At 39.0% G+C, this 22,759-nt stretch overlaps 1 protein-coding gene across 2 annotated transcripts in view; it reads right to left on the reverse strand.

Annotated features, from left to right (window-relative positions):
* Window positions 1–238: 238 nt before the first annotated feature.
* The window catches only part of MTMR4 (myotubularin related protein 4), a 55,538-nt gene continuing 33,017 nt past the window's right edge, over window positions 239–22,759 (reverse strand). For both annotated transcript variants that reach the window (XM_072428591.1, XM_072428581.1), the window contains 13 exons: window positions 22,184–22,280; window positions 20,673–20,786; window positions 17,417–17,616; window positions 17,188–17,316; window positions 16,711–16,822; window positions 14,467–14,662; window positions 14,195–14,380; window positions 13,571–13,741; window positions 13,308–13,462; window positions 11,921–12,986; window positions 10,180–10,290; window positions 7,994–8,082; window positions 239–3,422 (listed from right to left, as the gene is read on the reverse strand). In XM_072428591.1, coding sequence (XP_072284692.1) covers window positions 3,245–3,422; window positions 7,994–8,082; window positions 10,180–10,290; window positions 11,921–12,986; window positions 13,308–13,462; window positions 13,571–13,741; window positions 14,195–14,380; window positions 14,467–14,662; window positions 16,711–16,822; window positions 17,188–17,316; window positions 17,417–17,616; window positions 20,673–20,786; window positions 22,184–22,280 — 2,804 coding nt within the window. In that variant the 3' untranslated portion in view covers window positions 239–3,244. The remainder of the gene's footprint in view (window positions 3,423–7,993; window positions 8,083–10,179; window positions 10,291–11,920; window positions 12,987–13,307; window positions 13,463–13,570; window positions 13,742–14,194; window positions 14,381–14,466; window positions 14,663–16,710; window positions 16,823–17,187; window positions 17,317–17,416; window positions 17,617–20,672; window positions 20,787–22,183; window positions 22,281–22,759) is intronic.

Genomic DNA, 22,759 nt, shown 5'->3' on the forward strand with positions numbered 1-22,759 from the left:
GCTCAGATACATGATATGTATACAAGATATGTTATAAAAGTGATACTTTGCTTCCAGGTAGAATGTGATCTTTTCTTTCTAGGTAATTTAATTCTTCTCTGTTTATTTCCACTTCAGGAGCAGGAACAATTAGCTAAAGTGGTGACATTCAACACTGGCCAGATTTTACATTTCACACATGACAAAACTTTTTTCCCCACAACACACAGTTTAAATGGAATAAAAATGACAGCAGACAACTGGTTTATCTATCTTTATTTTGAAGTGTTTCACCTTCACAGCACATTTCATGTTGTACACATAATATTTTACAGAGATGTATTTTGACAACATATTTTTTCTTGACCCATAAATTCAAATAGCTTGATCTATGGAGCGACCCTGTTGGAACAATCCCCTTCCCAAACACTTCAGGGAACGAGGGTAACATACATAATGCAGTTTTTCCACAGAACACACAAGTATGGAATATTTCCACATCACAATAAAATATCCTCCTGGGAAGGGAATGTGGCTCGTGCTATTGATTAGAGGCAGCAAGGACTGAAATATTTTATTCAATACTTGTATATTTAAATAGATTGTTGGAAGCTTTGATTAGTTTTCTTTTTCAACAGAAATAGATTTTCTTCTTAAAGCAAAAGTCCAACTTTTTTTTTTGGTGGCAAAAAAAAAAGAAAAAAAAACATCAGAGGTTCAAACCCTCTCACTTTAGAAGAATGCGCTTTTTTTTGCAGCATGTGAAAAGATGAGCAATTTTTGTTTACTAATATTCCTAAACTAAGTCTATCCAAATTGTGTTCTTTCTACACTGATCCAGCGACTCCCCCCTCTTGGTATGTGGTAGCTCTTCTTTGTAAGGAAAAAAAAAATCTAATATCTTGTTAGCCACGAATCTGATGATTCCCCTTATCTACATAATCTACATATAGGCAAACCTAATAAACAATTAATACCTTTATTTATTAAGGAAAAGAATCATGTGCCAAGTGCAGTAACCAAAATAAACTCTTATTTGGCCAATTCATTTAAGATGTTGAAATGTTGACTCGCATTATTCTCTATAAAGCAGCTGTTATCAACACTCCAACATACAATACAGTCACGGATATAAAAGTCCTGATGTCTATATGGAACTGGATGTTTCACCCAGCTTTAAAATTTTCATTGTATAGTTTGAACAAACATTAGTCCTGTGTCATGAGATGAGTGTAGCCTGATTACTACTACCAAAAACATATGTATGTAAATGTTACAAACAGCTCTGTAATATAGAGAAACTTTATATGTTATTGTTGGTCCTTTGTAACATAGCAAAGCAATTACGTAATTAGGTTCTTATGGAAGTTTTTATTCCTTGTATTGTGTCATATACTAGTTCTAGTTTCTGTTCATTTAAACCACTGCTCTGCAACTAGTGTACAGCCTGAGAGGCATGGAATGGATGCTTCCATCAGTAGATAATCTCACTGGTGCCTGGCTTTATAGTACCTTCAGATTAGACTTTGTCAACAAACTGAGAAGTGGAAGTATCTAACTCTGGTCAAACCTTCAGGAAAGGACAGGCTCATTGTTTGAACAAAATGTTCCCATGTGTACTATATACACTATAATGAACATTCTATTTTCTTTTTATCTATTTACCTAATGAATAGCCTGTATAGGAATTGTAATCCCCAACAATCATTCTGAACACAGGCGGTGATGTCATCTAGACATGTAAATAAATGAAGCCATAATAAAACCAGCTTGCCTCTATCAATAGAGAACACTGCCAACATTCACCTCTCTCCTCCCAGGAAGCAGCCATGCATTTCAGGTGAGAAGATATTTTCTAACAAACATTCTACTACACTGAACCATAATGTACCAAGATTGTAAAGCAGATGGGTAAAATAGGTGCTGCATAGACATATTTTAACCGAGTTGGCTCTGGAAATACCTCTCAATCCAGAGTCACTGTAAGAAGACGGCATATAGTGTTCACCTAGACTACTTTCTTTACAAAGATTTCAAACCGCAACCAAGCGTTGCATCTTCGCCCGGGCTTCCTCCCCAGCAGAGAGCAGGTTCAGGCTTGGATCAAAAACAACCTTCTGACTGCAGTGTGGTATCGACCTTTCAGACTGGAAAGTCAGTGACAGTTATGTATTTACAAAAATGCTCAAGCAATAAATGACACATCATGGCTAATTGTTTGTGTAGCAAAGTGGCACTTTACAGATCAAGAGTAAAACAAAAAAAGTCAATTAACCTAGCATCACAAAAACCTTTTGGTATCAACATATCGTCCCTTCTCTGGGTTACATTGGTTAAGTGCACAAAAATTCAAATAGCAGCATTTATTATGAAGCCCCTCGACAGAAACACAGGAACAGCCAAGACTTAAAAGTTCAATCGGACAGTTGTTAACCAATCAGGAATCAAGTTTTTAAGGATTCAACCCAAAGTATAGACAAATAGGAGACAAAGACAAAACATAAAACGTTTACAAACACAGAAATGGAGAATAAGGAGTAGGGGGTGAATTTAAAGCCTCAAAGCTTGAAACAAATAAGTGGAGAAAAGACTTAAACACAAACCCTTTGCATAAAAAGGGACCCACTACATTTAGCAGCAAGCTCTTCTAAGCAATATAAGGGCTAATATTCACAGTTTTGTAGCTACCTGTTACACTTTTATTTACATGTAAATCCTGCATATCAAATGCAAAAACATTTTAACCAGATTTATCCATGAATACGTGATCAAAAGCAGCAGGAGACACGGCCCGATCAGGAGACAGATTTAGGACAAAATCAACATATGGATGGGACCACCAAAACCAGATCTCACTTAAACACAAAAAAGAAAAGAAAAGGTAAACCCCTTTAACGTGGACAATGCAGCTTGAATTCTTGTCACCTTTCTTCAGTCTTGGCTCTTGTTAGCCCACCCGATTGTCTGACCACTTTCCTTTTTAAACCTTCAACAAAAGGAGCTTAATCCTAGCTACAGCAAGAGAAATCTGAAACCAAAATCTAAAACCCGAGCTGTCCTTCACAAATCCTACACTTTTGTGTTGGGAACAAACCTGCCAAGGTGCAGAAATATAATGCTAAGGTAAGCCGGTGTAGTGCTTACTACCGAAGTATGTATTCACCGGCATGCAACCGTATATTAGTAGTCACGCCATCCCCTCAAAACTTCATCTTGGCTGCAAAGAACTAAAAGCTTGAAGCCAGATTGTTTTTTCAGTTGGCACTCAGCTTGATGCTGCAGCTAAGGGCTTCTTCAGCTGCTGGGACATTAGCTCCCTAGCACGTGTAACTTGGATGTGGTCATAGCAGGTATTACAAACCAAGACTGGGTCATAGAGCTGTTGGTCAGGAATGGGGAGCTTCAAATGACAGCAGCCAGCGCAGAAAACATTTCCACAATTCCTAGAAGGAAAAATTATAAAGAATTAGAAAATATTATTATCAATCCAAGATATACAAGATATACAAGATATTCAAATCAATATTGTATTGGAAATAAGGCCTGAATACTATTAAAGCATAGATCCTGGTTCTTTGTTTTGTAGCTATGTACAGCCTGATCTGTGTTTCTCTGAGAAAAGCTGCCATAACTTTACAGAATGTAAATACATCACTATCCCCTCCCTTCCCTCGTCTGATGTGCTTAATCTTTCTTCTGATTTGGTAAGCTGTATTTACAACCCTTTAACTATTACAGCCAAATGTTCTGTAAGGCCTAGCTTCAGGACAAGGATATATTTTTGAAGTACAAGAGGGATGTGTGTTCCTATTTACATCTTGGAAAGTTATATGTATTTCTTCTAAATCTGTGCAGTAATCCAGTGTGAATCTTTGTTTCAAAAGACTGGTAACTTTAATTGTTGTTAGAAAGGATCTTTCACAATCCTTTCCAACGACAAAAGACTAAATGAGCGCTGTACATACATACAGCGCTGCTCTGCTTTATGAAGAGGGGAGAGGGGAGAACGACAGAGCGGCTCTCTCCCCCTTCACTTCCATTATGATCGTTCATTATTTGTGGATCCGCTCAATATTTCAATATTTGTGGATCTGCCAGGACGGATCCATGAACGATGAGCTCTGCACGCACGCCAGATTCTCACCTGATATTAGCCCTGGGGCAACTGTCAGATGGAAATCATCTGAAGTGTGTACATAGCCATAAGGTAATATTCAACATTAATCCAGAGAGTTCCCTTAGAGCAGGGGTGTCAAACCTAAATACACAGTGGGCCAAAATTGAAAACTTAGACAGCCGCGGGTCAAACTTGAAAGTAAAATAGTACTGCTACTGCAATTCCCTACGTCAAGAAAACAGTCCAATGCGGGGCCTCATGTTATGATTGGCTGGAACTCCCTCTTCACTGAAATAGCACCGCTACTACAATTCCCTGCGTCTATAAAACAGTCCAATGTGGGGCCACGCATTGACAGAGAGGCCGCTGGTCTATAGACGTAATGCCGGGAATTGTAGTAGCACCGCTATTTCATTGCGGCAGTGGGATAGCTGCAATTCATATTTAGGATTCCTTTGGGGGCCAAAAAAAGGATGTTGCGGGACAGATTTGGCCCCCGGGCCAGAGTTTGACACCCCTGTCTTGGAGTAATTTTTGTTCTTGATGTCTTTAGTCTGGTTAAGTGGCCTAGTCCAGCATTATCAAACCAACTTCTTAGTCCATGTTATTTTGGACCCAATCCAGCCCATTACTGGACAGTAAAAGGTGGCTTCTTGTGCTGTCCTGTTATAATGTGATGCAAGAGCCTGGTAACAGGACAAGTTCAGGTAACTTACATTTACTTTGATTTAGGGAAAAAAAGATTTTTTTTTTGTTTTGAATAGAGTAGGACAGCGTTAGACCCTCTGTTTATTTTTTACTTGGGTCACCGCTGGGAAGATTCACCCCTCTATTTGTCCTGGTGACCACTGTTACAGAAAAATAAAGTAAGAGGAACTCCAAGATTTAGGAGTCAAGATTAAAGGTTTTCTTTAACACCCCTAGCAGTATTCCCGAGTGTGACTTGGGGTGGATTTTACCTGCAAATAGCAGGTAAAATCCACCCCAAGCAATAGAATTAATACAAAATAGCTGTATTGAATCCAATACAAAGAAATATTCATATATTATAAATATAAAAAAATATATATGCTACTGAACACTTACATTACTTGTTAAAATATTTTTTTTTCCAACAGATTTTTGTGTTTTGGTATTTAAAGTTTATTATTAAATGTATTAAACTTTTTAAATTTTGTTGAGTTATGCCTAAGAATTATAGCCTACAATGAAAAATACATTTCTGTGCAAAAAATTGTACCGCTTTTTGCAAGGAAATTTGCAAGGAATTAAACCACTAGGGAGGTTAACTACTACTTCTTTAAAGCGAGTTGAAGTCAAACATATCCATTAAAGTTAAAGCAAATGGTTCTAATGCATGACACCTATAGACACCTTTATTGCAATGGAAATAAAGGGTTGCCTGCAATTTGCTATTACATAGACACACATTGAGAAACTATTAAAGTTGGAATAGTAATGAAAATGAATGTACACAAACAGAGTCACAAGAAACACAATACAATGTGTGCACATGGATGTGAGTGTTCCCTAGGAAGAGGGTAAACCTAGAGCTTTATCGATTCAACAATGTTTTGAACTTCTCCATTCAATAGTCAGGAACTTCTCTTCAGTCCAGAGAAAGAATTCTACTGATGTGGACTGACCTAGTTTGCAACCCAATCTCACATGCTAAAGAAGCTTGCAGGAAGGTTTAGGTAGCACTGGTTTACTGTGCTGCACTGCTAACAAATATCTGATCTGCACTGAGGTGTAATCAAAAGGAAGCCATAACCAAAATGTAATACCCAAACAAAGGCAACACAACACATAAATAACTGAGAATCATTCTGGAACCAAACAACGCGTACCTGAATTTGACTTGGTATCAGCTTCGTATAATACTCTGTACTGCAGAATTAAAGTAGCAGAAGGGGCAGAACTAGGAGCAAATAGGCTGTGCTGCATGCAAAAATTCTGACAAGAAGCATGCTTATAGAGGGAGCCAAGGAATGAGCTCAACAATGTGTTGCTGCTCTTTCACTGACCAATCACATACTGTAGGGGTGGGTGGCAAATTTGTATTCTGTAACTGTAACAAAAAAACTAGCTAAGTGACACGACTATATATGGAAGAACAGGGATATAGACAACTCCCATGTATGTTTTTCAAGAGAAAAATGAATTTTATTTAAGACAGCATGTCAATAAAATAAACAAGTAACCATTAGAGTGGAACTGTAATCTGTGGGTAGGTATGAAACAGCAGCAAATACAGGACAAAGTAAAGATATTTCAGAACCAAAAGCATTTGCAAAGAAAGTTGGAAAATCCTAAAGCAAAAACAGAAAAGCTTTTGGCTGGCTGCAAGAAATATTTGGAGGAAAAGAATGTGTTACCATGTACCAACACACAGAATGCCCGAAGTTGTGCACATGCCCTATTTCAGCGTTTATTTTTTCTAGTGCAACAGATTAATCAATATACAATTTGTGTAATAAAATGAGCAGAAACAAATCATGTTTATTCTTGTTACTTGCACAGGCTATGTTAACACAACATGGAATTTGGCCAGGGGTGCTGAACTTCCATACAGAATTTTGTTTACCAAGGAAGGTCGTGCTGGAGAATCTTTGCAATACCTACTAGCACAGGCATGGGCAAACTACGGCCTGCGGGCCGAATACGGAACAATAGGGATGTTTCTCCTTTGGGTGTTCCGGGGCTCTGGCCAGTGCCACCCTGAACAGGAACGGGAAAAGGACCCCGCCATGGGGGCACACCGGCCAGAGCCACGGATCATGCCTCTGGATCTGAGCCTGCGATGGGAGAGTGGTCGGGCTGTGTCCCTGCACACAACCTGCTTACTCTCCTATCGCGGGCTCAGATCTGCAATGATATATGATGGCATAACCCCGCTCACTCAACCATCGACCTGGACCCTCTTGCAAATTTTTTTTCAGATTGTGGCCCGACTAAAAAAAACTTGCCCACCCCTGTACTAGCAGGACCTTTTTGGTCACCTTGCCATCGCAAGCCTAGTGGTGAAATAAAAAGTAAAAAACATGTCTCCCCTCCTATTGTGTGATACTTCCGCCACCTATTAGATTGTAAGCTCTTCGGGACAGGGACCTCTCCTCCTCCTGTGTCACGGCCTGTATCTGTCTGTCATTTGCAATCCCTATTTAATGTACAGCACTGCATAATAAATTGGCGCTATATAAACTGTTTATTAAAAATATGTTGGCGCCTTATAAACCCTGTTTAATAATAATATATGTACACTAACACAGAGGTCCCCAAGGACCCACCATCTGGTGCACCCACCAGCGGAATCAGAAGAAGGACCCCGCTTGGGGGGGGCACACTGGCCAGAGCCGCGGATCACGTCTCTCGGAGGCACGCAGGCTCAGGGCAGTGGGCCGGTTGTGTCTCTGAAAACAACCCGCCCACTCTCTTATCCTAGGCTCAGACCTGCGATGGGAGAGTGGGCGGGTGCTGGCATTATGACATCACTCTGGGGGTCTGGAGTCCTTGCATATAGTGTTCCACAACCTGTAAAAGGTTGAGGACTACTGCACTAACACACATAGGGCCATAAAGATGCACTCTACAATGTAAGTACATAGATGTTAATGTTCTCTAGCAAGAAGACAGGAGAATTTAATCCTAGAGCTTTATCAGTTCAATGATGCTTGTAACCCTGAATGCCCACAGCCAAAAACACAAGGTCCAAGGTGATCCTCAATAGGTTACACTTCACAAAGGCCGGAATAGCATGTAGCTGTAACATACTTTTTTAAAAAAGGACACAGATTATTCTGAAGGAATAAAGAGTAAGGCATTCTATGTATAAACCACGCAGGGCAACACTGACCAGAATTCCTATACATCAGATAAATCAAATAAATATTCTACCTGCAGTGATGTCTTCGTTTAGCCAACCAAAATTCACAGTCACAGTTGAAACAATGTGAAGCCATGTGATCGGGAACCCATCTTGTGACCTTTATGGAGAGAAAACAGCAAACTTAATAGCACTGGAAATAACTATGCAAAACTAAATATTACAATAACCCCCTTGGCAGTATTCCCGAGTGTGGCTCGGGGTGAATTTTATATACCAAAAGCGGTAACCCCGAGCCTGACTTGGGGTAAAAAAAAAAAAAAAAAAAAAAAAACTTACCTGCTTCCCTCGATCCAGCGGCGACTTTAGCGATCCCCACCCGGCTTCTGCATCACATCTTTGGCTTGATCGATGTGATGCGTGAATTGTTGGTATGCCGGGGAGGCATGGCTTGGTGGGAAATTTAAAAGCAATTTAAGAGTACATTGTAAGTTTTAAAAAATAAATCCAAAAGTTTATTCTATTCTTGTACCCTTGTTTGGACAAATGTAAAAAATTTATTTTTTAATGAAGTTTATTTTAATTTATAAAATTATCTATATTTAATATTTTATAATTTATGATTTGTGTTTCAAACTTTATCATACCCGGGAGTTATTCCTAGGAATTACAGGTCTAAAATATTAAACAACAAATTTTTACGCAAAAAAAATGTACCACTTTTGACATAAAAATACAGACATAATTAGACCGCCAGGGGGGTTTAAAAGATGTTATTTCTGTATGCCAAAATTAAACAAAGATGTACAGAGATGTACAAAACCAAAAATGTAGGTGCAAGTGGGGGACACCTGTGACTAACACCCCCTAAAATTTAATTGTTAGGCTATCATCAGAACATAAAGAACTCTGCCCATCAAAAAAATCTACCGTTACACATTGCTGGAGGCACCTGAACCCCAATTTCTCTGGAACAGGAAGGGGGTACAGGTGAACAAAATTAGAGGTGCAAGTGGGGGACACCTGTGGCTAACACCTCCTAAAAACTCAACCTATCAAAAAACCCCTACCCTGTTACACATTGTTGGAGGCTTCTAGCACCTAAACCCCCATTTATCTGGAAATGGGGGTACAGGTGAAAAAAACTTGAGGTGCAAGTACGGGACACCTGTGGCTAACACCTCCTAAAAATTCATAAAAACTCTGCCTATCAAAAAAATCTACCCTGTTACACATTGCTGGAAGCATCTAGCATCTGAACCCCAATTTCTCTGGAACGGGGGGAGGCGGTACAGGTGACCAAAATAGAGGTGCAAGTGGGGGACACTTATGGCTAACACCACCTACAATTGAATCGCTAAGGCATCGTCAGAAAATAAAGAACTCTGCCCATCAAAAAAATCTACCCTGTTACACATTGCTGGAGGCTTCTAGCACCTGAACCCCAATTACTCAAGATTGGGGGGGTACAGGTGAACAAAATTAAAGCTGCAAGTGGGGAACACTTTTGGCTAACACCACCTACAATTGAATCGCTAAGGCATCGTCAGAAAATAAAGAACTCTGCCCATCAAAAAAATCTACCCTGTTACGTTAGAAGCCTTCAGCTATGTAACAGGATGATACGTTAGAAGCTGGAGGCTTCTAGGGGCATAGTTCAGTGTTTAATTTATTTCAAAGTAGGCCTACACATGCACACTTGTTGTAACAGGTAAAATTAAAAAAATATTAAAACTTTTAAAAGTTTATAAACTGTGTTATGTTTTGCGGCTCCAGACTATTTTTCTTTAGTGGAAGAGGAGGCAAAATGGCTCTTTTGATAAAGGTTGCTGACCCCTGGCCTAGACTTTCATTAACTTCTGGAGTGAGCTGCTTTGATAAGCAAAAATAAACAACTTAAAAGTTGGTCTTGGCCATTTAAGTGTTTTGTTAAGAGGCTGCAGAAAGAGCTCACCCCCTAAGATCACCCACAAACTCAGCTGTGTTTAGCAAAAGATTTTTTCTGCAAGTCATGCAAATCGCCCCCTCCCCCCACCAAGCCTCCATCCTGCACACGAGCGAGCAGGAAAGCCCCCTTCGTATCTAGGTGTTGTCCATATGTCGGATGTCCTTACCTTGGTGACCACCTGTACATCAGGAAAATCCGTTTCTAACATCGTAATATTAAGTTATAAAAACATATAATTTTGTTTATGATCTACATAAGTTCTAGAACTAATAAATCTGTTGAGAAAAAGGCTCTTAAATAGTTTGTTACCTCAGTTTCTTTCTTATCCACTGGCTCCCAGCTGGCCTCTGAAAGTCGGTCCTCGCTTTTATCAGAGTACAGGTCATCCATATCACTACCATCTGACTCTTTTACACAGGTCTATAAGAAAACAAAGACAGAGATAATTGTGTGAATGTGTTGTACTTGTATTGTCATACAAGAGCACTACCACAACATAAGTCTAATAAAATGCTGTTTCCATTACAACTTTAGTATAATTGCCTAACCCAAAATCGATAGCAACATACAGCACTATAACTACAAAAAAAAAAATCCTAAAAAAGTTTGTAACCTACACCTGGGCAGCCAAGTAAAATAGTTTAAAGCACATCAACATATTATTAGGTTATGAAGAGTTTCCAATTTTTTTAGGATCTGCTTACAGACTCATAATTCTGAATTCTAAAATATCAATACCACTAGAGAAGTACACACTCAAGGAACAGACAAAATGTGTTTTTATTAGATTGGGTCTGAGCTAAACTAACCCCTACATTCATACTCCACTAATGAATATTTACCAAGATTCAGCCACTACGGCTCCAATGTTTCTCCAAGGTTTCTAGAGGCCAGAGTCAAGTCTCAGGGGTAAGCAGGACAACTCTACTTTGTCTTAAAATGCTGTCCACCTTTAAAGTGAACATGCGGCCAGACTATGGATCGTCAAGTAATTACATATTCCTAACAAGCCGTGAATGTATTGATTTCAATGGCTGGAGGTACTGAGAAGAAATTTATGCCTAAAGTTCACAGCAGATAAACTACAGAAGGGAATGTTTTGGAAGGGAGTAAGGAAGGGTCAGAAACCTGTTATATTTTTATTATATTCTTAGTATACACTTCATTGTTTTCTGTGACAGAAAGTTTATTCTACAATTGGTAGAACAGGTTGGACCTGTTGGACTGTCTATAATGAGAATCCCTTTATTCAGAGATCTCCTCCATCATCAGGTCTCTAGAACAACAAATAAAGGCAAATATCCCGAGAAGCACAGACAGAAAAAAAAAGGTTTATATGATACATTTTTCTTCTACTTCAGAAATACCCTAACAGCTCACAAAGCCTGACATCAGACATGGAAGTGTATATTACTTCTGATTTTTTTGCCTTTAAGCCACAAGATTTAGACAAGGTTCAACAAAACCAAGTGTTTTCCCAGTGTTTGTTACGTTAGGAAACTACTGCAGGTCAAGTGGATGTTACATACAACATCCGGGGCCATCTAACAGGTTGCAAAGGGAAGTAACACCCCTAACAAATACTAGGTATATATATTAGCAGTCCATTTCCCCGCTAAGTTACCAAATACATGGAAAGCAGTGTCCACATTGGCCATCGGTATTACTCCTAAAACCCGTTCACAAAACAATTTTCCACAATTTAGGTTAGTAATGTGCTTTATTTTGGAGTCAGTCCTAAGGTAAGCTTACACCAGTCCAATGTCACACTAGAATGTGGAATAAACATCTCTGACTTCTACCTAGAGTTCAATGCTCGTGTAAACCTTTGATCCTTTGATGACCTATCTGATGTCCACAAATCACTGTGCCTTTAAAATGCATTGAAGGTACAGAGACTGCTTTAAAGCAAAACAAGAGATTGGAACACAAAGAGAAATGTGTACACCCATGTTTAACATGGAGGTCAAAGATCCCAATAACAACATCCATTCACCATTTAGTCACCAAAAAGTAACAAGTGGAAATTTATTCATATAAAAAGACTCACAAAGTCATCTTCATAGTCTGTCTCTGGTTCAGGTGGTGGAGCACAATACTGCCGAATTTCCAGCTGTAACTGCAATTCCCACACCTGTCTTCGCAGAAGGTCAACCTCTTGTTTATAGCTAGCTTCCATTTGCCGCAATCGCTGTTGTACTACATCATTTGGAATAGGCAAACCATCGTCATCTTGGTACATTAAAGGTGCAGGCGAAGGACAAGCCAAGGGAAAGAATCGACTGGTATGAAGTGGCCTAGGATGACATGTCACTGATCCTCTACAGCTTCTCACTGCAGGGCCAGAACAGTGCAATGAGGGACGGAAATGGTAGGAAACCTTTGCAGCATCCCTGGAACTGTATGAGCCAGCTGTATGTCTTCCGTGCTTGCTATGGAGACTTCTTGTGGAATACTCATATGATGAAGGATGATGAAGTATAGTCTCACCAATGGGTACTGACTTCATCATTCCTTGCAAGCTGTCCCAATTTGAGGACAACAAAGAAATGTCACTTCTTGGAATTTGACATATAGCTTTTTTGTCAGTCCTACATATGTCCTTTGCTAGTTTTGCAGGTTTGCTATTTTCTTTCCATGAAGAGTTACTGGCAGACACATCACCCTCGGAGTTCTGACAGGGGAGATCTGGTAAGTGGGGGTTTGCGTGTTGATCCCGATCGGTAACAGTATTTATATTTTGTTCCAGTATTTCAGTCTTATTTTCCAGAGCAGCATTATCTTCACCACATTCCAAGTTTGAAGACTTCGTTTCTGTGTCTGGTGGAGGACTATCTCCATGTAGCCTAATATTGTCATCACTTTCTTTAAGCTCTCTGTCCCGCTCCTTGTCGTTAAGTTCAAGAAGATTATGATCTGCATTTTCTTCCTTTACTTCACCATCCTTCTTCTGCAGAGAACCCTGACTTCCAACCTCACTGTCATCAGCATTACTGCAATGAGAGTCCAAGCTGGTCTGATGTTTATTTAGGTTTGGGTCACTTGAAGTGCGTGTCAGTATTCCTCCGCTGTCACATGCAGTTGCAAGATTTTCCATTGAACGAGTTTTAGGTAACCTAATAGAAAGTACAAAAAAAAGTGTCATGATAGATTCAGTACCCAAATACTTTTAATACAAGCTTTTATACGAAATATATTTTATTGACACTTTTGGTAAAATACTGAAATATTTTGGGAGATCATTAGTTTTATTACAATTGAAGTGAACCTTCACCTAGAATAATGACACTACAGCATTTACATATTCTGAACAATTCTTTGCAGTGTGTAATGCCATTTACTTTATGTACCAGTGTGCTTTCACTTTATGTACCAATGCTTTCATTGCACAATGCTGTATGCCTGCATGTCCTTTAATGTAGTACATGTCGTGTTACCTGTCCAAGGATCTGGAATTAAAGTCAGGGCCCTGAGAGGCTGGAGAAAGGTAGAGCTCCATTCCATCATCAATAGGTGTACAGGGCGATGATGTGGGTAGATACACTGCTGTCCACAGCTGAAGAGCCCGAACATGACAAACTGGGTGTAGAACCTAAAGAACAACGCAATCAATTTTTCCATACAGAAACCAAACATCCCGATTGGAACAAGGGATACAGGGGACATGGGCATATTACCAATACAATCATGTTCCACTTACTAGCTCTCCACCAGGCATATAGAGCAGGTTGTGAAAGTTCTTGTTGCCGGTTCTCAGTAGGGACCACACTGAGCAGGTCCTCTTGTTAATGTTGCGTTGTTCTCGCTCACACGGGTTGTTTGCAAGAAACGTTCCATAAAGACAGGAGTATGTGTGTTGTACTAGCTTTACCTGTATGCCAGAAACAGATACATACTTGTTAAACTTTACAAAAGTCTCCGGTAGATATATCAGATAAGTGAAAGAACATTTACTTGATGTGGAACTTTAAACTCACGCTGCATCTCTCCTGTAGCAAAAAACTCCAACCGATCAGAATCTTTTCCACAGTGTGCACCCCACTATGGTGTAAAGATTCCAAACTCAAGTAGTAATCAATCTCCAAAAGAATAGCTCAAACAACATAAAAATCTGTTCTCTAAATCTCCCCATAGCCCTATGTGGACGACATAATTGCAAATAATCTTTTACAGTCTTTCAAAGGAACAACACAAATGAGCTATCTACTCCAAAAAGGAAGAGCACATTTTCCCAATGACTTTGAAAGGTACAACAAGATAAAGTACAAAGATAAACAACAAAATATTAATTGATATAAATGATGTATAGAAGCAAGCACTTTACCAGGAAGGCATGGTTGAATTCAAAGAGACAAGGAAACTGGTGAAGTAGTTGATGTACACAGTCCAGCCACTGTAGGAAGACTGGACACTGTTCATTTTGATCCTCTGCATTTTCCTGATGACCACAGCGATCACCAAACTTATGGCCAAAGTCTAACCAGTCTGTTTCCACTAACACTTGGAATCCCTGGAAGAGAAAAAGCCATGGTTAACAAAAAAAGTAGAAGCAATTGGTATCGCAGCCGGTAGGCATCTTTTGATTTAGGAACATACTTCCAAGGTCCGGTAATATGGATCTAGTAGGATTTTTGCCAGGGAAACAATCTGTGGCGTTCGGTCCCAGCCATCTGAACAGTGAACCAGCACAGGACGTTCTTCACGATCCACGGCATTGGCCACAACAGTGGCGGCTTTCAACATGACAGACAGGTGCTGAAGCCACTTGGTGCTTTCCAGTGCCGACAGCCAGCTACAAAACACATAAAGCGTTTCACCACCTGACACGTAAGTGGCATCTTGAGAAAGAAAGATCATGATGGTGGCATTAGTTAATGGAAATGAAAAAATGGACAGGCCAAGGATTATGAGATAAAAAAAAATCCAAAAGGCAAAACAAAAATATTATAAAAAATGCTGTTCCTTCATTGGGTACACATGAGAGGCAAAAGTAGGAACCAAAACAGACACCTACATAAAATAAACCACCCATTACAGGGGATCTATAACCTTATCAATAATTAAAAAGCAATGCTAAAACTGTTTTTGGTGGTGCCATTTGTCTCTGGGTCTGACTGAAAACACTTTCTAATATCCCTAAAAAAAACCCCTGAAAATGCCAACATTTCTTCTGGCAGCCAAAGAGCGGGCTTTTTTTTCATTGTATCCCACATAATAATAAAGTTGGGACTGCTAATGTGTCCTGCAGATTCACATTAGGGTACAGAGCCTAGTTGCTACATATAATTGGTTGTGATCCACATAATGTGTTCCTGCCTTTCACAATTGCAGTTCTGTTGGCATCAACCGAACAAGTGTCAGGTTTACCATAATGTTCCAGCAAATATTATTGTTAAATTGTACTTATATGGCACCAACATATTATGCAGGGATGTACAATAAATATCCACGTTTCCATGGAACTACAGGCAAAATTAGTTCTGCAGTGTCTCAGTTAGCAAAGGAGCGATGCCATGGAAACAGGTAAGCAGTTTCACTGTGCTTTTTATTTATCTTCTCCCCTGTTGGGTGACAGTTCACAAGTATGTCAAAGTTCTAGGGGGGGGCCTGTGAACATCACATACCGTTTTTTTTTTTTTTTTCTTATAATGCCGATTACGTAATGTGATCAGTTCATTAAAATATTTAATCACTTCAGGTCTCGTTCACTTATATACCTTAAGAACCAATTAAAAACAGTTTTTATTATATATTTGATTTTAGGAAAAAAACTAGTCTGTTTTGGCAACATTGCCTTACTTATTTATTTTTTTAATGTACCGTATATAGTGGAGTACAAGTCGATCTGAGTATAAGCCGAGGTACCTATTTTTACCTTGGAAAACAGAAAAAATTGACTGACTCGAGTATAAGCCAAGGGTGGGAAATGCTGCAGTTACTGGCAAGTTTCACTTCTACAAGTAAGGTTAATTTTTTTTTTTTTTTTTTAAGTTAAGGTAATTGGCTTCCCACCAAAAATTGACCCTAGACTAATGACATATGACTATGGTAGGGAGCCCCTTTGAGGGACAGTTAGTGACATGACTATCGACTTTGTACAGCGCTGCATAATATGATGGCGCTATATAAATACTGTGTAGTAATAATAATTTATTAGATGATTAATATAAAATTAGTAAACTAATCATTTATTTTACGGTATAATATATTAGTATAATAAAGTTTGAAACACAAAATCATGACAAAATAATAAATTAAATTTATTTTTTTAAATTTTTTAAAAAAATAAATACAATATTTATTATATTATACCGGAACTCATCGGGTGCAGTGAACGCCGGCTGGAGGAAGGAAGAAGACGCGAAGGACGATAGAGGACGCAGGCGTATCAGGTAGGTGCTTTATATATTACTTTATTGTTTTCAATAGGTTTATCTACCCCGTGTATGACTCAGGGTTACCGCTTCCAGCATCTTTTTTTCTGCCCCTCGGGCTTACCGCTGGGGAGGTTTAAAAACTAGGGGGCGTTAGGGCGGAACAGACTATTGGCTAGGCCGGAGTTTGTCGACCTCTAATATTTATTGTGTCAGCGGGGGCTTGCTCGGGCAAGAGCGGAAATCGGCTGGCAGAGGGTGCTTTTCTAGAGGGACCCATCCATCTGACTGGAGTATAAGCCGAGGGTGACTTTTTCAGCACATTTTGGTGCTGAAAATGCCGGCTTATACTCGGGTATATACAGTAATCTATACCTTATGAATCTTTTAAAGACACTTAAATGGTGTTTTAAAAAAATGTAGCATTATGATTTGCAAAAATCCTACGTGTATATTACAAACTTACTTTCCAGGATCGGGCACTTGGTTACACACAGCTCGCAAGTACTGAAAGCTATTCCGGATGGAGTGAATATTGGCCATTCCCATAAATACTACCTCACAATTTGGATAGTACTCTGGAAAAGTAAAGCATAATATTAGCGACAATAACTAAAACAAGCTTATATAAGACATAGAATTTAAGAATAAATTATCTTTCTTTTGGAAAAAAAAAAAAAAAGACACAAATTAGATCTTTAAAGTGAACCTGTCAACAGATTAACATACTGAAAATGGAACAGAAATGTGAACTTAATTTCCTCAGCATGCCATCTCCCCCTTATCCAACACTGAATAATGTTTCTGTGCTACATTTGGCTTCTAGGACTAGAAGATTGTATGGTTTAGGCAGATTTACTTTATAATTTACTATTACTATTTACTATTATATACAAAAAACAGCACCACCCCAGCCATAAAAACACATTAGCTTGCTTGGTACCTTCACATTCACAGCCTCCACCCTTAGCTCTGTTTGCAACAGCAGCGGTGTAAGATCTTGCATCCAGGATGAGGAGCTTCTGCGGTGGTGTGCTACCTTCCAAGCCAGGGCAGGCAGTCAGAGAAGAATCTACATAGCCATTAAATGCAATTACCATGATGGATAGGTAAATGAAATATGAAGTTTTGTGAACATTTTAGTAATTATACTCATAGAACATCTATCTTACCAAAATCAGTGTCTGAATTCTCAGACCCCTCACTGGTGCCTTTGCTGGTCAAGCTGGCAGCAACTGTGCGTCCTCCAGGGTTTAGAGCGCAAGCTTTTGCAATGGAAGTTACTAGATGCTCATCATCGGCATTGCGCCATCCCCACCAGCTAATCTCTGGTTGGCTGCAGCGAGCTATAACCGCACCTGTTCTTGTATGCCTGCGATAAAGAAAGATTATTTACACTTGGAAGCCAGTGTTCTCCCCATAACTCTTTTCAACCGGGTTGGTAGGAAGCTGTAGCCGGGTGGTCAAAAAGATTGTGTGGCGAAACATGGCAAATTTAGTGTTCCCAGTTGTTTATTCCATGGGTATCCAGCAACCTTTATTGTTTCAGTGTTCTACCTTCTCCCTATATTGTGTTCCAACTTTGTAATGCTTGCCCTGTTATTTTATCCAATTGCTGCATTCTATGTATTTTGCCACAACTGTCCTATGTTGTGTATTGTGACCCAACTTCCTAGTGTACTAAGTTTTAAGAGTGTATTCCTTTGTAGTAGTGTAATAGTATAATGAATGTGGTGTAACAAGTTAGGCTTAGCTCATATTAGCAGCAAAATATATTTACCCCTTCTGAGTGACTTCTGGTAACTGCTAGGCAGCTAGGATTGATAACAGGTGGTAAGTGCTGGGCATCTGGGATTGATAACAGGTGGTAAGTGCTGGGCTTTTTCAGAGCTAGCAGTTTTTTAGTCATCAGTGGTTTCTGGCATGAGGAATGAACAAATGTAACCTTACTGCCGGTGTGAATTCAGACGTACTTCAGATGTGCTCCTGAGGCTATATTTAGTTCACTTTTGTAAAAGCATTTTTTTTTCACTTGATTCTTTTACAAAATTAGTCCAACAGGCCCATGCTGGCTCAGCTTCCAACTTTTCTCTGATGTTCACTTGTACGTCCAATGCTGCCTTGCACTGCACATGCATTAGATTGAACACTTTTTTTTTACATTATAAGAAAACCTCTGAAGATGCATGCACACAAGGAGCAGTGCAGAGCCTCTTGGGATATGTGACACAAACATCCCAGGAGGCTGCGCATTTCCCCTTTGTTCTTTACTGAAATGGAAGTAAAGAGAGGTCCTCCCCAAAAAAGTGTAAAACAAAAAAACACACATTTTTCCATTATATAACAGAGAAAGTCACTCTTTAATTTAAATTTAAAAATGTTGTGATACTTTATTAGCATCGTGCATGTGATATCAGATGGGGACAAGACAGACAGTGACCCCCTCTCATCACTGCCCATATTCTATATAAAAACACTGCTGCGTTTCATATTCTGCAAGCCTAACAACTCGCTGTGTTCAAACCTTCAGATGTCCTAAACCATTGGTTGTATTAACTTGAAATTTTTAAGGTACACGTGGAGGCATAGGAAACTGAAACTGTAGGTGCAAGTGGGGACACTTGTGGCTAAACCTTTCTAAAATGTAATTACTATGGCATGAGAACATAAATCTCTACCTAGCAAAAAGTGCTGCCTGCTCTGTTACACATATCTGTCTGCATCTTACCTCAAACCCCAATTTCTCCAGAATTAAGAGGTGCAGGGAAACAAAAGTATAGGTGAAAGTGGGAGACACTTGTGACTATCACCTTTCATCACCATGTCATTATTACAATATTAATAAAAAAAAAAAAAAGAAAAAAGAAAGAAAGAAAAACTGTCCCTTAAAATGCACTTCCTTGTTACACACGACTGTAACCTTCCAGTACCTTAACCCCAATAAATTTTAGTGGGCAGAGTTTATGTTCCAATGATACCATAGTGAAGAAGTTTTAGGGGATGGTAACCACAGATGTTACCCACTTGTACCTATATTTTTGGTTTCTTACACCTCCCCATTCCAGGGAAACTGAAGTTCAAAATGTTAGATAAGTGGACAGGAATGTGTAACAGGGCAGGGAGGCCCATTTTAATGGGCAGAGTGTTTTATGTTCTAATGATGCTGTAGTAATGAGATTGTAAGGTGAGAATGTGCCCGCCACTTGCACCAGTATTTTCAGTTTTGTACCCCCCACCTCAGAGAAATTGGGGTTCAAAGAGGAGAAGCAGACAGTATTTTCATAGGTATGAATTTGTGACAGGTAGGTATATATTTAGGAGCCCTCCCCAATGCTCCTTGCTATGTTAGTGGCCCCGGGGTCCCCAATTTGCATTTTTAATTAAGGATTCCAAGGTGCACTTTCCTCTGAAACAGTAACCCAAAGTTCAATTTTCATAACTTTTTACATTTGTGACCCTCATATCTTGAAATTCTTTAAAGCTTGGGGGCTGAAGTTGTAGTAACTAGTATCTATGAGGGTGCCCTGTGCACCCTGAAAATTACAAGTCATTGTGAGGAGATATGGAGGTTTGTACACACAGAGCTGTGAGGATGCAGAAGGACATGCAGACTTCACACACAGCTCTAGCAGTGGATACATTTCACCGGCAGCTTGTTTTCTTTTAATAGAAATCCCAGCTCGTGCTATGAGACAGGGGCGGGGCTGCCTGTGTCTCCTTCACATGAAGGCTGAACTGTGTGTGCTCACCTCTCATCGCAGCAGCAATACTCTTAACGGATGACAGCTGAGCACAGAGGATCCTCACTAAGATCCGTGCAGAGAATAAGAGCTGCCGAGGAGAGGTAGGCGGGGTAGGCACAGCAGCCGGGCGGAGCAACCGGCTAAAACCCTCTGGGGAGAACTATGTTGGAAGCCATTTATAGCATGAGGGCTAGGGTTTTCGCCGGTTGCAGAGTTGCAGCTCTGGCTTCAAATCTTACAGAGCAAACTATCTGCATGCAGTATGCATGTACATGTATCTGTTTGTTTCAGTTTCCTCCTATAATCCAAAAACTTACTTGTAACTAAATTAAATGCTTCCCAAAATAGTTCTAATATGTATACGAGTTAATAAATTGAAATCTTTTTTTATGTAAAAAGATTAACTTACTATGAATTCATCTACACCATTACTATAGAACACTATGTAATCCGTTATGAACATATAAATACAGGAAATAATAATAAAAAATAAAACTGCATACACTTGGCTGAATACTCCACAGTAACCAGAGAACTGGAACTAAAACATAACAGCTTTCCAATTCTAGTTGTACTTTCACTTCCTTTTTCATAAATAATCTGATGAAAATGTATTAGTAATATGGATTACTGTAGTAAATTCTGCCCAGAAAATAATGCCACTTTACTATTTGTCTGACATTACCTGTACACAACAACAGGAATCCGTTTCCAGGATCTGAAGGAAGCCACATTCTCAAGCTCCTTATCAGTAATCCACACAGGAACAAGCAGTTTTTGAGGATAACTTTGACAAAGTCTATGGTAGAAAGTAAAACAAAATATTTATTGTATGAATGCCTTTAAAGATTTTGTGCCCTGTGGGATAAGAAAATAAATGTTATAACCGTACTCATCTGGTACCTAGCAGATTCAACATTCCGAATACCATCTCCATACAGCACATTAGGTGACTGGAAGCATATACAGAGGTAATGAAATATAGGGTGTAGGGGAAACTAGGCTGCAGTATTTTAGGTGTGATATGGAAGAAGAGATTCTTATAACAGACATTCTGATCCATGCTAGACAGTCTTCAGGTAGCCTAGGGAACAATCAATCACCAAAGCTACAAGCAATACTTTTCTTTATGTATTATATACAGTGAGCTTGCATCTGTCTGTGTGCACACACAATGTTAGCAAAAAGATCTAAGGAAACTCAAATCTAATGATTTAGAAACACGTGAAAGTAATATATATTGTAATTTGTTAACATTTACTGGAAATTTGTTGGAGATCAGTGCTGCTGCTCTCCTACAAATTTTGTGGCCACTTGACATGGCCACGATGGTGGACCATATCTGGGTAATGAGTGTGAGCATGGCCACTTACACTCCCTAGCATGTTGCGCACGATAGCAGGATAATGAAAGAGAACAACTGGAAATCATCATCACATCTAACAGGACCTTACCGCAACGAAGGAAGCTGAACATTTATAAGAGAATATATGCAGATTTTAAAATAAATGTTAAAGCTTCAAATTTAATGACTGAGTTAAGATCTGTTTGTTTTTATTTATTTTATATATCAGAAATTGTATAAATTAGGCTCCATTCTATACTTTCAAAAGGTCACCTTGTGAATATAGAATAAGTTTCAGGTACCATTTGTAGGTACATTGTATCCAAATGTAAGAAACATCTCCTTCCGAAAAAGCTGTTTGCTTGTTTGTTGAATTTGTGACTTCAAGGCTTAATGCACCCAACAAATGTATGCAGATCAGGAGTTCTGACCTTTTATCTTCCAGATCCTTATCGCTAAATACAGATTTTCATGCATTCACGTAAACAGTGACAAGTACCAACATAGAATGGAATCCTGAGCAACATATTACTTGTTATAAGATAAATCAAGCAAATTTGCCAGTCTGTAAATATACACCTCAGGTTACACAATGCTTCATACAGACAAGGAATGCCAAACGAGCATAGAATAAAAACTAAAAAAATATGTGCGACCTCTCCTAATTCAATGGTAAAATCATAACAGAATGACATAAACACATTGTATATATTTTAAATAGGGGCAACCCTAGTACAGCCTATACAGCAGGAATATCAGACTAATAATTATAAATGTAATTCAGCAATAATTTTTATTAAAAAAGGATAATCTTCCCCAAATGCATCACACTGTGAATATAAAGGTCTCACTTGTAGTTGTTGTTAATTTCAGACACTCTCCAGGCATTCTGCATATCAAAGCCCATCCGTACCAACTCCATCTGGAAACGATCCTTCACATGATCACCTAAAATAAACCCAATCACAGTTACACAAAATAACCACAAACATTCAAGGTCAGAGAGTTATACAACAGTATCTGCTGCAGTGAATGCATGTTCTCTATACAATCTATATAGCAGCAGTATATACAATATATATATAACTGGAAATAGTTGTTAAATATACATAATATATAGCACTACATATTTATAAATCTGGCACCAGAGTAAGCTTCTTCTATAGTAATGGATGCTCAATATCTTTTCTAATTATTTAAATTTTAAAGTTAAAATCAGGGCCAAGCAAATCTTGTCTAAATACAAGAATTGGGATTCTTACATCAGATCTGTGCAGTAATAAGTGTGAAGATTATGTGCAGCACTTTTCTGTATTGGGACTCTCTGCTGCTCTCCTTCTGCAGGGTGAATATTATTCTTATGTCCACCCCCGCTCCTGTAGTTTTATACAGCCATCCTGTAGTAGGGGCTTTCTGTACAGGTTATA

Source organism: Pyxicephalus adspersus, chromosome 1 (genome assembly GCF_032062135.1).
Source record: "Pyxicephalus adspersus chromosome 1, UCB_Pads_2.0, whole genome shotgun sequence".
NCBI lineage: Eukaryota > Metazoa > Chordata > Amphibia > Anura > Pyxicephalidae > Pyxicephalus > Pyxicephalus adspersus.